The sequence below is a fragment of the Mobula hypostoma genome, chromosome 2 (assembly GCF_963921235.1).
Source record: "Mobula hypostoma chromosome 2, sMobHyp1.1, whole genome shotgun sequence".
NCBI lineage: Eukaryota > Metazoa > Chordata > Chondrichthyes > Myliobatiformes > Myliobatidae > Mobula > Mobula hypostoma.
Genome location: NC_086098.1, coordinates 248,231,913 through 248,250,514, shown reverse-complemented (window position 1 = coordinate 248,250,514; position 18,602 = coordinate 248,231,913). Strand labels below are relative to the sequence as shown.

General features: G+C 53.3%; 1 protein-coding gene across 2 annotated transcripts in view; it reads right to left on the bottom strand.

Moving 5' to 3' along the window:
* The window catches only part of LOC134337605 (death-associated protein kinase 2-like), a 55,635-nt gene that overhangs the window by 2,282 nt on the left and 34,751 nt on the right, over positions 1-18,602 (bottom strand). For both annotated transcript variants that reach the window (XM_063032767.1, XM_063032775.1), the window contains exons 4-10: positions 13,892-14,030; positions 12,371-12,500; positions 11,697-11,745; positions 10,921-10,947; positions 8,213-8,365; positions 3,898-3,943; positions 2,859-2,948 (exon numbers count right to left, since the gene is read on the bottom strand). In XM_063032767.1, coding sequence (XP_062888837.1) covers positions 2,859-2,948; positions 3,898-3,943; positions 8,213-8,365; positions 10,921-10,947; positions 11,697-11,745; positions 12,371-12,500; positions 13,892-14,030 — 634 coding nt within the window. The remainder of the gene's footprint in view (positions 1-2,858; positions 2,949-3,897; positions 3,944-8,212; positions 8,366-10,920; positions 10,948-11,696; positions 11,746-12,370; positions 12,501-13,891; positions 14,031-18,602) is intronic.

Below are 18,602 nucleotides of genomic sequence, written 5' to 3'. Positions count from 1 at the left end.
GGGAGAGAGGACAGGGCAAGGGAAGTAGGTGAGGATGAGAGCAGAAGAAAGGTGGGGAGAGAGGGGGAGGGAGAGAGCGAGATGGGGAGAGATGGGGTGGACGTGGCAGGGTGAGAGGGTGGAGGTGGGCAAGAGAGAGGAGTGAGGGGGAGAGAGGAGGAGAGAGGAGGAGAGGAGGTGTGAGGAGGGAGACAATGGGGTAGGGAGGATAAAAGAGTGGGGGGAGAGGGGAGGAGAGGGATGGGAGAGGCAGAGAAGGGAAAGAGAGGAGAGGAAGGGGAGAGAGGTGAGAGGGGGTGGGGGAAAGGAGGGGAGAGTCTGAGTGGGGGAGGCAGATTGAGGGAAAGACACGAGAGAGGGGTAGAGATAGGAGAGAGAGTGGGGCGGAAGGGGCGGGAGAAAAGGTGGTGGAATCGGGGGAAAGAAAAGGAGAGAGTAGGAAGGAGGGAAGAGCAGTAGAGAAGAGGGGAGAGAGGAGAGGTGAGGGGAGGGGATGGAGGGGGAGAGGGAGAGAAGAGAGGTGAGAGGGGAGGGGATGGAGGGGGAGGGGGAGAGGGAGATGGGGTGAGAAGGGGAAAGGGGAAGAAGGGGTGGGGAGGTTGAGGGAGGAGATTGAGGAGGAGGGGTGGAGAGAATGGAATTCAGGGGAATTGAGGAGGAGGGAGGGGAGAAGGGGAGAGTTAAAGAGGGGAGAGGTCGGGGGGAGAGAGGGATGAATGACAGGGAGAGGGGAGAGGGAAGTGGGGAAGAGGGAACGGGAGAGAATGGGAGAGGTGTGGAGAGGGAGGAAATGGAGATGGGGAATGGGCAGAGGAATGAGGGGGAGGGGCAACAGTGGGGTAGGGAGAGAGGGAGGTGGTGGGAGGGGAGAGGAGGGGAGAGGGAAGGGGAAAGGGAAGGGAGAGAGGGTGAGAGTGCAGAGAGGAGGTGGGAATGGGGGAAAGGTGGGAGGGGAGGGGGAGACCCTGAAACCCACTCCCTCCCCTCCTCCCCCTGCCCCTCCACTCCTTCTCCTGTCCCCAACTTCATCCACTCCATTCCTCTCCCTCCCTTCCCCCCTCCTATTGTACCTGTTCCCCTCCTCTACCCCTTCACTTGCACCCCAATCTAGTGCTTAGCCCAAACCCTCGCCCACCATCCCGCCCTCCTGCACCTCACATCCCTACTCCCCGCTCCCTCTCTCTACCATCTCCTTCCCCCCCACACACTCCTCCCTCCCTCTCTCTACCATCTCCTTCCCCCCCTCACACTCCTCCCTCCCTCTCTCTACCATCTCCTTCCCCCTCACACTCCTCCCTCCCTCTCTCTACCATCTCCTTCCCCCCCACACTCCTCCCTCCCTCTCTCTACCATCTCCTTCCCCCCTCACACTCCTCCCTCCCTCTCTCTACCATCTCCTTCCCCCCACACACTCCTCCCTCCCTCTCTCTACCATCTCCTTCCCCCCTCACACTCCTCCCTCCCTCTCTCTACCATCTCCTTCCCCCCCTCACACTCCTCCCTCCCTCTCTCTACCATATCCTTCCCCCCTCACACTCCTCCCTCCCTCTCTCTACCATTTCCTTCCCTCCCACACACTCCTCCCTCCCTCTCTCTACCATCTCCTTCCCCCCTCACACTCCTCCCTCCCTCTCTCTACCATCTCCTTCCCCCCTCACACTCCTCCCTCCCTCTCTCTACCATCTCCTTCCCCCCACACACTCCTCCCTCCCTCTCTCTACCATCTCCTTCCCCCCTCACACTCCTCCCTCCCTCTCTCTACCATCTCCTTCCCCCCTCACACTCCTCCCTCCCTCTCTCTACCATCTCCTTCCCCCCTCACACTCCTCCCTCCCTCTCTCTACCATCTCCTTCCCCCCACACACTCCTCCCTCCCTCTCTCTACCATCTCCTTCCCCCCTCACACTCCTCCCTCCCTCTCTCTACCATCTCCTTCCCCCCTCACACTCCTCCCTCCCTCTCTCTACCATCTCCTTCCCCCCTCACACTCCTCCCTCCCTCTCTCTACCATCTCCTTCCCCCACACACTCCTCCCTCCCTCTCTCTACCATTTCCTTCCCTCCCACACACTCCTCCCTCCCTCTCTCTACCATCTCCTTCCCCCCCTCACACTCCTCCCTCCCTCTCTCTACCATCTCCTTCCCCCCTCACACTCCTCCCTCCCTCTCTCTACCATCTCCTTCCCCCCTCACACTCCTCCCTCCCTCTCTCTACCATCTCCTTCCCCCCTCACACTCCTCCCTCCCTCTCTCTACCATCTCCTTCCCCCCTCACACTCCTCCCTCCCTCTCTCTACCATCTCCTTCCCCCCCTCACACTCCTCCCTCCCTCTCTCTACCATCTCCTTCCCCCCTCACACTCCTCCCTCCCTCTCTCTACCATCTCCTTCCCCCCCTCACACTCCTCCCTCCCTCTCTCTACCATCTCCTTCCCCCCTCACACTCCTCCCTCCCTCTCTCTACCATCTCCTTCCCCCCCACACTCCTCCCTCCCTCTCTCTACCATTTCCTTCCCTCCCACACACTCCTCCCTCCCTCTCTCTACCATCTCCTTCCCCCCCTCACACTCCTCCCTCCCTCTCTCTACCATCTCCTTCCCCCCTCACACTCCTCCCTCCCTCTCTCTACCATCTCCTTCCCCCCTCACACTCCTCCCTCCCTCTCTCTACCATCTCCTTCCCCCCACACACTCCTCCCTCCCTCTCTCTACCATTTCCTTCCCTCCCACACACTCCTCCCTCCCTCTCTCTACCATCTCCTTCCCCCCTCACACTCCTCCCTCCCTCTCTCTACCATTTCCTTCCCCCCCTCCCTCTCCCTTCCCTTTGCCACACCCCTGTACTCCCCGTCCCCCCTGACCTTCCAGCGCCGCCGGGCGTTGAAGGCGCGGAACGACTCGATGTTGATGGAGGAACGACTGCGGAGCAGCCTCTGACAGCTGGTCTCGGGCTGGAACCGAGGAAGAAAAATCAAGACGTCAGGCCCTGACCCCTGATCCCAGTCACCCTTGCTGGCTGCAGGGTCAAAACACCAAGCCCCCTGACCTCAGGGTTATGGCATCATGACCCAGTGACCTCCAGCCAAAGGGTCATCAAGCTGTAATCCCTGATCATAGGTCATTCCATCTGACCCCCAAACCTAGGATCATATGATTGTGACCACGACCCCAGGCTCATCACAGTGGGAACCCCAAACCCCGACCCCAGGGTCACCACACAATGAGTTTTCAGACTGAAACCCCTGACCCTTTGGTAAACTGATTGTGACCCCTAACCCCATGCTCATCAGACCACACGCTGAGCAGGCCAGAGGTCTTAATTCCGAGACATTGAGACCAGGGTCCCAGATGTCAGACCCCAGTTATTGCGAGGGATTCCTCCACTCCTGGGAGAGAGAGGGAGCTTCCTCAGTCTCCCAGGATTAACAACTACCCTCCACTGGAGTTGGAAACACAAGGGACAGCAGATCCCATTACCTTTCATCCCACAATGCTCTCACAGTGACCTCTGTCTTTGTTTTACTGTGAATGCCTGCGAGAAGTCGAATCTTATATGAGGTGAAATATGAGGGCTTCCATAATAAATTTACTTTGAAGTTTGAACTGACCTCCTGGGAGGCAAATCAATGATGCCTGACCCTTTGGGGATTTAGACAGTGACTTCTGACCCTGGGGTATCCAGACAGTGACCCCTGGAGTGACCAGTCCACGACCCCTGATGCTGGGGTGCTCAGAATGCAACCTCTGACTCCTGGGGTGATTGGTTTGTAACCCCTGACCCCTGGAGTGCTCGGATGCGACCCCTGACCTCTGGCCTGCTCAGCATGTGGTTTCAGACTCTGACCCCTGACGGTGTGCGCTGACGCGGGGAGGGAGTGGGGGAACTGGTCGCAGACTGACCTTGATCCAGGGGTGCTGGAGGCAGAGTTCGGCGGTGAGACGCGCCCTGTGAACAGGAAGATGTCTGTCCGTCAGTCACTGTGTTCTCCAGCATAAACCACCCCCACCTCCTCACCTCAGGACAGGAAGGAGGGGGCCAGAGAGAGAGCAGAGTGGAGGGAACAGACTGAGACGTCAAACGTCAGATAAAACTTGCTCTGACCACATGGGCATGTAATTCTGATCATCCCATTATGGGGGGGTGCATTTTGGGGAGGGGGCAGAAGAGTTTCACCAGGATGTTGCCTGGATTAGAGGGCATGAGCTATACGGAGAGGTTGGACAAATTTATGTTGTTTTCTCTGGAACAGCGAGGACTGAGGGAGACCTGACAGGGGTTTATAAGATTATAAGATTATAAGAAGCACAGGTGGAGTGGACTGAGTTTTTTCCTCGTGAGAAATGACAAATAGAGGGTTTATGTTTAACTGAGGGGAAGGACTGAAGCAGATGTAGGGGCCAGTGGTTGATGTCTGGATTGCACTGTCAGGGCTGGTGATGGAGACAGACACAACATTGTTTCACAACTGTTCAGACATCAAGATATACCTCGCCTGCCCTGCACTCCCTCTGTAACTGTAACACTTCATTCTGCATTCTGTTTCCCTTCGACGTATTGAGGTACGGGGTAACCCGTCTGGGTGACACACAAACTAGATGCATCTCCTGCACTTGAGTTGTAACCCAGAAACCAGCCTCCCCTCCTGTGGCCTCTGCCTACACTGCACTGCCTCAGTGTGGGAGCCAGCATTATCAAGGACCCTTCCCACCCCGGTCAATCTCTCTTCTCACCCCTCCCACCGGGCAGAAGATACAAAGTCTGAAAGCATGTACACCAGGCTCGAGGACAGCTTCTACCCGCTGTTCTCAGAGTCTTGATTGGACCTCTCACGCGCTGGAAGATGGACTCCTGCTCTCCCTATCTCCCTGGTTGTGGCCCCTGCACTGCTCCCTCTCTGTGACTGCAACACTCCATTCTGTATCCCCTCTACTAACTCAGTGATCTTGTGCATGGAATGATTTGTCTGGATCGCTTTTATTTTATTTTATTCAGAGACACAGCAGGGAACTGCACCTCCCAGCCCGACGGACTGCCCTCTCAGACACCCACCTGTTCAACCCCAGCCTAATCACAGGACGTTGACAACGACCAACTAATTACTGACCGGTATGGTGTGTGAGCAGAAGCCGGAGAACCTGGAGAAACCCCACACGTTTCACGAGGAGGAGGTACAGACTCTCCCACAGGGGATGCGGGAATTGAACCCAGAACTCTACATGTGACAATAATAAACGGATTCCCAACTCTTCTAGAAATATAGAAAATAGGTGCAGGAGTAGGCCATTCGGCCCTTCGAGCCTGCACTGCCATTCAGTACGATCAAGGCTGATCATCCAACTCAGAACCCTGTACCAGCCTTCCCTCCATACCCCCTGATCCCTTTAGCCACAAGGGCCATATCTAACTCCCTCTTAAATATAGCCAATGAACTGGCCTCAACTGTTTCCTGTGGCAGAGAATTCCACGGATTCACCACTCTCTGTGTGAAGAAGTTTTTCCTAATCTCGGTCCTAAAAGGCTTCCCCTTTATCCTCAAACTGTGACCCCTCGTTCTGGACTTCCCCAACATCGGGAACAATCTTCCTGCATCTAGCCTGTCCAATCCCTTTAGGATTTTATATGTTTCAATCAGATGCCCCCTCAATCTTCTAAATTCCAACAAGTATAAGCCTAGTCAATCCAGTCTTTCATCATATGAAAGTCCTGCCATCCCAGGAATCAATCTGGTGAACCTTCTTTGTACTCCCTCCATAGCAAGAATGTCTTTTCTCAGATTAGGGGACCAAAACTGCACACAATCTCTCCCCCTATCCCTGCCCAGTGGTGGTGTTTAAACCTGAGGGGTTCATGGGAGTGGGGAAGAGAGGATCTGAAGGGAAATGTTTTCCCAGGGGAGGGGGTGGGTGTCGGAATGTGGAAAGCACTGGGATCAGAGGCTCTCACAGCGGAAGTGGCCACACAGGCAGACAGGGTGGTGAAGAGGTGTATGGCAGGGCGCTGAGTGCAGGATCTCAAGAGATTTTGCAGATGCTGGAAATCCACAGCAACACACACAAAATGCTGGAGGGACCCAGCAGGTCAGGCAGCATCTACGGAGAAGAATGAACAGTCAACATTTTGGGCTGAGGCTCTTCATCAGGACTGGAGAGGCTTCATCGCCCTTCCTCTCCTGTCCTGATGAAAGTCTCGGCCTGAAACATCGACTGTTTATTCCTCTTGATATTTGCTGCCTGACCTGCTGAATTCCTTCAGCGTTTTGTGAGTGTTGCACTCAGCGCAGAAGTCGGGATGTTATGTTGCAATTGTACAAGGTGTTGGAGGGGCTGCATTTGGAGTATTGTGTTTGGTTTTGGTCACCCTACTGTCGGAAAGATGCCGTTAAGCTGGAGAGAGCGCAGAGGAGACTTACAAAGATGTTTCCAGGACAGGAGGGACTGAGTTATTCCAGTTCAGATTTATTTATCACGTGTATATTGAAACATTCGGTGAAATACAAGGAGCTGGGGCAGTCCACACATTGTGTTACGGAGTGGTGGAGAGAGGTTGGGCAGGTTGGCACGGCTCTTACTGGAGCGTGGGAGACAGAGGGGTGAACTTCTAGAGGTGTGGATGAATTCGCACAATCTTTTCCCCAGGGTTGGGGAATCAAGAACCAGAGGGCATAAGTTTAAGGTGAGAAGGGAGAGATTTAATAGGAACTTGAGGGGCAAATATTTCAGAGTGTGGTCAGTATTTGGAACGAGCTGCCAGGGAAGTGGTTGAGCCAGGTACAATCAGACAATGTCCGCGTGTGCTAGCACAAGTCTTTTGCTGCGAGCGCACAAAGGAATTTGAACTGCAAACCAAAAGGTTGTCACCCTCTGCCTCGTTGGCAGGTGAAGTATATTTCACGATCGTGCAAATCACATTTCCTTTCCTGGTTTCTGATGCAGATGGTGTTGACAACGTGGAGTTTGCAAAGATTTGTCTGCAGATTTTACAAGTGGTTGTTTTTATTGATTCGCTATCTTTGTTACCCTCTACAGGCCTGCTAGGTACGGTTTATGAGAGTGCAGATGAACGAAAGTGAAAACAATCAAGCCCAGCGGAGATCAAAGTTCTTATTGACAGTGTTTTGCGAGCTGTTAAAATGAATACCTCTCTATATAAAATTCTGCGCACATATGTTGTCACAGGGCAAAAAAATGTACAACACAAGATTTTTGCTCACACTGGTCAGAATAAATTAGAGGGAATATTGCAATCAAGCTTAAAAAGCTCTTGGACAGGTACACGGATAGGGAAGGTTTAGAGGGATACGGACAGGGAGACGGATAGGAAAGGTTTAGAGGGATACGGACAGGTACACGGATAGGAAAGGTTTAGAGGGGTACGGACGGGTACACGGATAGGAAAGGTTTAGAGGGATACGGACGGGTACACGGATAGGAAAGGTTTAGAGGGATACGGACAGGTACACGGATAGGAAAGGTTTAGAGGGATACGGACAGGTACACGGATAGGAAAGGTTTAGAGGGGTACGTACGGGTACACGGATAGGAAAGGTTTAGAGGGATACGGACAGGTACACGGATAGGAAAGGTTTAGAGGGATACGGACAGGTACACGGATAGGAAAGGTTTAGAGGGATACGGACAGGTACACGGATAGGAAAGGTTTAGAGGGGTACGGACGGGTACACGGATAGGAAAGGTTTAGAGGGATACGGACAGGTACACGGATAGGAAAGGTTTAGAGGGATACGGACAGGTACACGGATAGGAAAGGTTTAGAGGGATATGGACAGGTACACGGATAGGAAAGGTTTAGAGGGATACGGACAGGTACACGGATAGGAAAGGTTTAGAGGGATACGGACGGGTACACAGATAGGAAAGTTTAGAGGGATACGGACAGGTACACGGATAGGAAAGGTTTAGAGGGATACGGACTGGGACACTGATAGGAAAGGTTTAGAGGGATATGGACAGGGACACTGATAGGAAAGATTTAGAGCAGAGGTTCCCAGCCAATAGCACTAAAGAAGGGTTCGGTGGACCCCAGGTTGGGAATTGTGATTTAGAGGAATCAGGGTCAAACATGGGCAAGTTGGACCGGCTCTGATGGGAATCTTGGCCATCACGTGCAAGTTGGACCAAAGGACACAGCGGGGTGTGGGATAGATGGAGGAGGTTAAGGTCACCGAGGTGAAGGTTATGGTGGCCCGTCACTCACCCAGGCTCCCCCAGCAGCAGCTTGCCAATGAAGTCCTTCGCCATGTCGCTGGTCGAACCAAAGCTCCCATCGTCCATCTCGTAGTTCACTTCCATGATGTTTGTCAGCGTATCATTGTCTGTGTCCCCCTGGAATGGGGAGAAGCCGCTGAGGCTGGGGAAGGGGAGCCAGAGAAGGACAGGGGTCAGGGGTCATGGCCATTGACACTGTCTGTTCATGTCCCACACTGGCTCCTTCAAATGCCTTCAGGAATCTCCCACGGGAAAATCCAGGTGATGTTTTAGGCCGAGACATTTTATCAGATCCTGATGAAGGGTCTCGGCCCAAAACATTGACTGTACTCTTTTCCAGGGATACTGCCTAGTCTGTGGGGTTATTCCAGCATTTTGTGTGTGTTACTCTGGATTTCCAGCTTCTGCCCAATCTGTTGTGTTTCCCATTGGAAAACTGTTGGCAATAGAGGACATCCTTCTCATTGTCTCCCTATCTCTCCTGGCCATCTGTGTGAATCCATTCTCTGTGAAAAAAGCCTTCTCCCTTTTCACTCAATGGGACCCCAACCTCCTTCCCGATTTCAAACGGCAGGACCATGAACAGAGGGATCTTTGGGGACCAAGCCGCCAGTTCAATGAAAGTGGCTGCACTTTTATTAGTCGAGGTGCTGAGCTCAGCTGTCGGGAAGTTACGTTGCAGTTTGTAAAACTCTGGTCAGGCCACATCTGGAGTTCTGCATTCAGTTCTGGTCTCCCCGTTGCAGGAGGATGTGGAGGCTTTGGAGAGGGTGCAGAACGGGGTCACCAGGATGCTGCCTGGATTAGAGAGCATGAGCTTTTAGGAGAGGCTGGACAAAATTGGGCTGTTTTCTCTGGTGTGCCGGAGTCTGAGGGGAGATCCGATCGAAGTTTAAAAGATTATAAGAGAGAGCGAGTAGACAGACAATATCTTTCTCTCAGGGTCGAAATGCCTAACACCAGAGGGTATGGATTTAAGGTGCGAGGGGGTAAGTTCAAATGCGACGTGTGGGGTAAGTCTTTTTTCATAGTAAGTGCTGAGTGCCCAGAGTGTGCAGCCAGAGATGGTGACGGAGGCAGATACAACTGACATGTTTAAGAGTCTCTGAGACAGGCAGGGAGTGGAGAGATATGGGCATTTTGTAAACAGAAAGGATTCGTTTATTTTAAGGTCTGATCTTGGCCTGTGTTATCCTGTGTTCCATGTTCTCCTGAGAACAGTTACTCTCCTCCAGTCTTGCTGAAGGTCCCTCCACTCTTCCCGCCCCACTGGCTCTCCTCGGCCGGAATGTTTTGGGGATCTGGACATCTCTGGCCAGACCAGCTCTTATCACCTTTCCCTCACAGCCCCTCGAGTGAGCTGCCACCTCAAACCGCCGCAGTCCTCGAGGGGAAGGTGTTCCGACGGTGCCTTCGGGAGGGAGTAGTGAGAGCACGGAGGGAGGCTCAGGGGAAGCGTCTGGGATTGCACCAGACTTGGTGGTGGGGGGGTATAGGTAAGGTGGGGGTGTGGATGTTAGTGTCTGGGATTGCACCAGACTTGAGGGGGACATATTGGTGGGGTGTTGGGTGTGGATTTCAGTGTAGGGATCAGACTATGCTCAGTGGGTCGGTGTCTGGGATCGGACTATGCCCAGCAGACTAGTGTCTGGGATTGGACTATGTCCAGCAGATCACAGTCTGGGATAGAACCATGCCCTTCAGGTCAGAGTCTGGGATTGGACCATGCCCAGGTGGTCGATGTCTGGGATTGGACCGTGCCGGGGGGGGTCGGTGTCTGGGATTGGACTATGCCCAGTGGGTCGATGTCTGGGATTGGACCATGCCGGGGGGGGCGATGTCTGGGATTGGACCATGCCCTGGGGGGGGGGGTCGGTGTCTGGGATTGGACCGTGCCCGGGGGGGTCGATGTCTGGGATTGGACCGTGCCGGGGGGGGGGGTCAGTGTCTGGGATTGGACTATGCCCAGTGGGTCGGTGTCTGGGATTGGACCATGCCCCGGGGGGGAGGGTCGATGTCTGGGATTGTACCATGCCCTGGGGGGGGGGATTGATGTCTGAGATTGGACCATGCCGGGGGGGGGCGATGTCTGGGATTGGACCATGCCCTGGGGGGGGGTTGGTGTCTGGGATTGGACCATGCCCCGGGGGGGAGGGTCGATGTCTGGGATTGTACCATGCCCTGGGGGGGGATTGATGTCTGAGATTGGACCATGCCGGGGGGGGGGGGCGATGTCTGGGATTGGACCAAGCCCTGGGGGGGGTCGGTGTCTGGGATTGGACCATGCCCTGGGGGGGGTCGATGTCTGGGATTGGACCAAGCTGGGGGGGGGTCGGTGTCTGGGATTGGACTATGCCCAGTGGGTCGGTGTCTGGGATTGGACCATGCCCTGGGGGGGGGTCGGTGTCTGGGATTGGACCATGCCCTGGGGGGGGGGGTCGGTGTCTGGGATTGGACCATGCCCTGGGGGGGGGGGTCGGTGTCTGGGATTGGACCATGCCCTGGGGGGGAGTCGATGTCTGGGATTGGACCATGCCGGGGGGGGGGGTGCGATGTCTGGGATTGGACCATGCCCTGGGGGGGGGTGTCGGTGTCTGGGATTGGACCATGCCGGGGGGGGGTGCGATGTCTGGGATTGGACCATGCCCTGGGGGGGGGGTCGGTGTCTGGGATTGGACCGTGCCCAGTGATACTCACAGGATGTAGGTGATGACTCCAATGCTCCTGTAAGAGAACGGAGAGAGGTTAACGTGCAGGCAGGGTGGGGGAGTGGGTATCACACACACGGTCCGATATAAGGTGATGAGAGGCATTGATCGTGTGGGTAGTCAGAGGCTTTTTCCCAGGGCTGAAATGGCTAACACAACAGTGCACAGTTTTAAGGAGTTTGGAAGTAGGTACAGAGGAGATGTCAGGGGTAAGTTTTTTACGCAGAGTGGTGAGTGTGTGGAATGGGCTGCCGGCAACGGTGGTGGAGGCGGATACAATAGGGTCTTTTAAAAGACTGCTGGATAGGTACATGGAGCTTAGAAAAACAAGAGGGCTATGGGTAACCCTGGGTAATTTCGAAGGTAAGGACACTTGGCACAGCTTTGTGGGCCGTAGGGCCTGTATTGTGCTGTAGATTTTCTATGTTTCTATGTTTCTATGATATCCCACATGACACAACACACACGTCGTCTCCCATGGGGGTCCTGCATATCACCAGCCACTGTTCTCTCCTCACTGGGTCTGTGCAGTGGGTGTGGGGGTTTCTCTCGTAACACACTCTCGCTCCCCCAACCCACCACGGTAGGAGGAGGGGTCTGCCTATCACCATGGCGTGAGATTCGCGTTTCTCTGCCTTTGGGGCCCTGGTGTATGCACAATAGGGTCTGTGTCATGGGTCACTGGGAGTGCGCAATGCCCGGTGGGGTGGATATTCAGGGAGAGGTGTCACCTCTGTCCTGGCCGTCTGCATTCTGCCCACTCACCACATGTCTGCCGGCGGCCCCAGTGGCTCAAAGTTCACAACCTCGGGTGCTGGAAGAGGGAACACAGGATCAGGTTGGGGGATGGTGGTACAGTAACTTTTGCACTTTCACCCCTGCCAGACCACAAACATGGCATCTCGCCTTCATCCCTGACCCCTGACCCATGACCTCCAACTGTCCATCTCCCAGACCCCAGTCAGGCCCTCTCACCTTCACCCAGTACTCCTGACCCATGACTACCGACCACCTCTCAGACAGCAATCTGACCCCTGACACCTGACCATATATCTCCCCAATTCCAGACGGGCTGTCGCACCTTTGAACTCTGACCCCCCAACTATAAACAGATCACTTTGCCCTCCCCCGGAGCTCAGACGCCCGACCCGTCTCCCTAAACACAAAATACTCTGCAGATGCCGGGGTCAAAGCAACACTCATAACACGCTGGAGGAACTCAGCAGGTCGGGCAGCATCTGTGGAAACGTCGACTGATCGTTTCCACGGATGCTGCCGGACCTGCCGAGTTCCTTCGACCCTTCTCCCTGCTCCCCACTAGCCAGTGCGTCTGACCTGTGGTCCCACACTGGGCACCCTGGTTCCCTGTCCCCAGCTGTTGCTGGGGATTACCTCAGCACTCACCTCTAGCTGCTGACCCTCGTCCTCCCCTCACTTACCAATGTACTGTGGCGTCCCACCCAGGCTCCGGACCTCGGTTCCCGGCTGCACCTTCTGGGCCAGGCCGAAGTCAATGATCTTGATGTGGGGTCTGTCCAGCCCTCGATCTCGCAGAAGGATGTTCTCGGGCTGTACAGAAGGTGACGGGTGAGAGATACCAATCACAGGAGGTTTCAAAGCACTCTGTCCCATCTCCCAGAGCCAAATGCCTCACCCCAGCACCCAAATCCTTCTCCCTGTACCCTCTGCCCACATCCCAGTCCCCTGTACCTAAATCCCACCCTTCTCACCCCTCTCCCGAGTGGCCTACTGTGGTTACATATTGAGTGGGTGTCCTACAAGTTCTGAGACTGTCCTCTCAGTAAGGAGGGAGGAGTGGGTGGGAGGGGGAGGTGGCACGATATTATGGCCACCCGAGCCTGTGCCATCTCCTTGAGCTGGATCCCAGGACGGATGGAGACCCTCTCAGCATGACACACCTCTTGTGCAGCAATGGAGGTTGGGGCGTGGGGGCCAGCCTCCCAGGGGAACAGCGTGTGTACGAAGGTCAGAAGGGAGCCGGAGGGGGGCTAAAACCAAAGGCGTGCAAGGGCTCGGGTAGTGTAGGTCAACAGGAAACCTCCTGCGCCTGCAGAACTGGGAAGGGGACGGGCAGGCAAAATGGACTAGTCTGCAAATGTTAGTGTAACTGAATCACACACATAAGTGTGACAGGACACCCTCCAATTCCCTGGGTGGAGTTCATCCATGAACTCAAGATGCGCCACATTACCTCTCCCTCTTTACAAGGCACAGGTCAGGATTGTGATGGGACACTCTCCACTCCCCTGGGTGGAGATAGTCCACATACTCAGCATCCACCACATTACCTCTCCCCGTCTACAAGGCACAGGTCAGGAGTGTGACAGGACACTCCCCACTTCCCTGGGTGGAGATAGTCCATATACTCAACATCTGCCACATTACCTCTCCCCATCTACAAGGCACAGGTCAGAAGTGTGAGGGGACATTCCCCAATTCCCTGGGTGAATGTGACTCACAACTCTCAGAAATGTAAACTCCATCCGGGATAAACCAGCCAACCTTACACACCCTCCCTCCACCGCAGTGGCTACAGTATACACCACCTACTAAACGCAATGAGCCGGGCTTCTCTGACAAAACCCTCCTGAAGCCACCGCCTCTCCTGCCAAGGGGAACATCACCTCCCACCTACCATCGGAAATGTTCCTCCAGGTCAGAATCCCAGGAACTCTGCCCCGGCAGCACCTTCCGAACATGGGTGGAGATGGTGGCTCATGCCCACAACCCTCGTCGGGGGGCGATAAATTCTGGCCTGGCGGGTGATGCTCCAGTCCCAAAACATTCCAGCCAAGGAGTGGGAGTGAACGGAAAGGGTAGGGACATGCAGGTAGGTCGAGGGAACAGAGCAGAGATCATGGAAGGGCTGGTCAGTATTCTGCAATGGGACCCAGATCCCCAGACTGGGTGAGAGGGGGAGGGGAGGGAGAGGTGCCTACCTTGAGGTCGAGGTGCAGGATGTGGTTTGCGTGCAGATAGCCCACGGCCTGCAGCAGCTGGAGAATGAAGTCCATAGCCTCCTCCTCACTTAGGTTCTCCTTGTCCGCCACATAATCAAAGAGCTCACCACCGGTGACACTGCGGGAGAAAGCACACACAGGAACAGATAGAAACACACTCACTCTCTCTCTCACACACACACACACACACACACACACACACACACACAGACACACTCACTCTCTCACATACACACACACACACTCACTGTCACATACACCCACATACAGACACACAGACACACTCACTCTCACACACACACACACACACAGACACACTCACTCTCTCACATACACACACACACACTCACTGTCACATACACCCACATACAGACACACAGACACACTCACTCTCACACACACACACACACACAGACACACTCACTCTCTCACATACACACACACACACTCACTGTCACATACACCCACATACAGACACACAGACACACTCACTCTCACACACACACACACACACAGACACACTCACTCTCACACACACACACACACAGACACGTTCACTCTCACACACACACACTCACAGACACACACACACACACTCACTCTCACATACACACACGGATAAACTCACTCTCTCACACACACACACACACACTCATATACACAGACACACACACGGATAAACTCACTCTCTCTCACACACACACACACACTCATATACACAGACACACACATGGATAAACTCACTCTCTCTCACACACACACACACACACACACACACACACACACACTCACTCTCACATACACACACACACACTCACTGTCACATACACCCACATACAGACACACAGACACACTCACTCTCACACACACACACACACAGACACGTTCACTCTCACACACACACACTCACAGACACACACACACACACACTCACTCTCACATACACACACACGGATAAACTCACTCTCTCACACACACACACACACACTCATATACACAGACACACACATGGATAAACTCACTCTCTCACTCACACACACACACACACACACACACTCATACTCAGTCTCACATACACATACACACACACACACACACCACATGGGGTTGGTATTTTATTCGCTCACTGTAATGACTCCCCTGGTGAGAGGGTGCGAGAGTGAGGGGGAGAATCATGAGAATAATTTACAGGGAAAGTAAAGGGAATAGGATCGCACTATGACTAGTACCGACTCGATGGGCTGAAGGTCTTGATTTAACATATGGAAAATAGGTAACAATAGCTTATTGCGTGAGAATTCCCTGTGCTGTGGGTCAGGGCGTCCCTCCTGACCTGCTCCTTTCCATTCCCACCTGTTCCCCTGCACATTTAGTCCCCCAGCGGGCATACAGTCAGTGCACTGTGTCTCAGACTGCCCGACGCCAGCGCAGGGCTGGCATCAAAGTGCTCACTTCCCAGCAGATAAATATTTAGGAAGTCAAAGCATTGTTTAATCTTCACCTGACAAAAGGCAAGGACAGTTGGTGTACTCACAGCCCAGAGCTAAACAAACCCTGCAGTGACAGGAAAACACAAGCAAACCTTGTTCTGTAGCAGTCGTCCTCATTCTCTCTGTCTCCGTCATCTCTCTCCTTCCCTCCATTCTCTCTAACTGAACCTCCTTTCTCTCTCTCTCTTCCTTGCCTGTCTCTCACTTCTCTCTGGGTCCGTTCTCTCTGCTCTCCCCCTTTCCTCTCTGTGGGTGAGTGGCTGGGTAGCGTTCTCCTTACAGTCAGGTAATGACCAGCCGGGCTCTGGATCCTGACACTGTCTGTAGGTTCTCCACATGACTGTGTGGGCTTCCCCCCACGTTATGAAGTGCGGAGGTTAGGGTCAGTAAGTTGTGGATATACTATAATGCCACAGTGACACTTGCGAGCTGCCCCCAGCATAATCTGACTTGTTGGATGTTGATCAAACCACACGTCTCACTGTGTTTCGATGTTTGATGTATATGTAGCAAATAAAGCTAATCTTTGAAATTTGATCTCTCTCTCTCCCCTTTTTGTCTCTCTCCCTTCCCGGTGTCTGTGATCTCTGTTTGTTGTGTCTGGGATACAGAGAGCCCGGTGTCTGTGATCTCTGTTTGCTGTGTCTGGGATACAGAGACCCGGTGTCTGTGATCTGTTTGCTGTGTCTGGGATACAGAGACCTGGTGTCTGTGATCTGTTTGCTGTGTCTGGGATACAGAGACCTGGTGTCTGTGATCTGTTTGCTGTGTCTGGGATACGAAGACCTGGTGTCTGTGATCTGTTTGCTCTGTCTGGGCTCCGTGGTGGCTGCTGGGGGCAGTGATGTGCTTTATGGAGCTGGCCCCGGGGTTGGGGGCAGTCAGATATTTAGTTAAAACCTACTGATTTTCACAGCTATCTTAACTCTGCCTCTTCCTGCCCTGTCACTTGTAAAAATGCTGCAGAGGGCCTCCTCTCCCAAACATTCTGAGTTGTCCTTCAAAAAAAGACTTTCCTTTCCTCTACCCTCAATGCTACTGTCACCCACACCTCCTACATTTTCCCGCCTTACGCAATCCTCCGTTGCCTAAACAGGGATAGGTTTCCCCTTGTCCTTACGTACCACCTCATGAGCCTGTGGATCCAACACGATTTCCTCTGTCACTTCTGCCATCTCCAACAGGATCCTAGCACTAGGCACACCCTCCTCTCCGCTGTCTGCAGGGTTTGCTTTCCGAGACTCCCTGCTACACTCGTGTCTCCCCACTGATCTGCCTGCAAGCATGACAAGTACCACACCTGCCCCTACGCCTCCTCCCTCACCACCATCCAGGGCCCCAAGCCGTCCTTCCAGGTGAGGCAACACTTCACCTGCTATTGGGGTCACCTATTGTGCCCGGTGTTCCCAGTGCTGCCTCCCCTACGCCGGTGAGACTCGTTAAAGATTGGGGAACTGCTTTGTCTACCACAAAAGGCAGCATCTCTCGGTGGCCCCCCCCCAACCTCAATTTGATTTCTCATTCCCACTCTTCATTTCTGGCCATGGCCTCTCTATTGCCATGACTCGGGTTGGAGAAGCAATGCCTCATATTAACATCATAGGACATAGGAGCAGAATCAGGCCATTCAGCCCTTCAAGTCTTCTCCACCATGACTGATTTACTATCCCTCTCAACCCCATTCCTCCTCTTAACATTTAACATCCTGACTAATCAAGAACCTAGCAACCTCTGCCTTAAACATACTGTGGTCTCCACAGTTGACTGTAGCAATGAATTTCACAGATTCACCACTTATAAGAAATTCCTTCTGACCTCTGTTCTAACTGGATGTCCCTCTATTCTCAGGCTGTGCCCTCTGGTCCTGGACTCTCCCATTGTAGGAAACATCCTCTCCACACCTTCTCTTTCTAAGCCTTTCAATATTCAGTAAGTTTCAATTTGATCCCCCCCCCCGATTCTTCTAAACTCCAGCGACTACAGCCCCAGAGCCATCAAATGCTTCTCATACATTAACCCTTTCATTTCTGGGATCATTCTCATGAACCTCCTCTGGACTCTCTCCAATGCCAGCATATCTTTTCTTAGATAAGGGGCTCCAAACCGCTCACAATACTCTGTGCGGTCTGACCAACACCTTATAAAGCTTCAGCATCACATCCTTGCTCTTATATTCTAGTCCTCTTGAAATGAATGCTAACATTGCATTTGCATCCTTACTACCAATTCAAGCTACAAGTTAACCTTTAGGGAATCCTGCACGGGCTCTCTCGAGTTCCTTTGCACCTCTGATTTCTGAATTTTCTCCCCTTTTAGGAAATAGTCCACAACTTTATTCCTTCTACCAAAGCGCATGACCAAGCACTTTCCTACACTACATTCCATCTGCCACATTTTGCCCCTTCTCCTAAACTATGTCCTTCTGGAGACTCCCTGCTTCCTCAACACTATCTGCCCCTCCTCCTGTCTTTGTACTGTCCGCCAACGTTATCCCTATCATTGAGGTTCATCGTGAAAAGAAGCGGTCCCAACACCGACTGCTGTGGAACACCACTAGTCACTGGCAGCCAACCAGAAAAGGCTCTGTTAATTCCCACTCTTTGCTTCCTGCCAATCAGCCAATCTTATAATCATGCTAATGTCTTTCCTGTAATGCCACGGGCTCTTATCTTGTTAAGCAGCCTCATGTGTGGCATCTTGTCAAAGGCCTTCTGAAAATCCAAGTACACAAATATCCACTCACTCCCTCTGTCTATCCTGCTTGTTATTTCTTCAAAGAATTCTGATAGATTTGTCAGGCAAGACTTTCCATGAAGGAAACCATGCTGACTTTGGGCTATTCTGTCATGTGCCCCGAAACCTCATCCTTAATAGTAGACTCCAACATCTTTCCATCTGCGTAGCCTTCACCCTAATGGCATGAATATCGATTTCTCTAGCTTCCGGTAATTTCTCACCCCTCCTCCTTCTCTTTTTCCACTCCCCATTCGGCCTTCCTTCCTACCCCTTCTCTTCCCCTCTCCTGCCCATCACCTCCCCCTGCTTCCCCTCCTCCTTCTCTTTTGCCAGTAGGCTAGACAAGGGAGATGTAGTGGATGTTGTATATTTGGATTTTCAGAAGGCCTTTGACAAGGTGCCACACATGAGGCTGCTTAACAAGATAAGAGCCCATGAAATTACGGGAAAGTTACATACGTGGA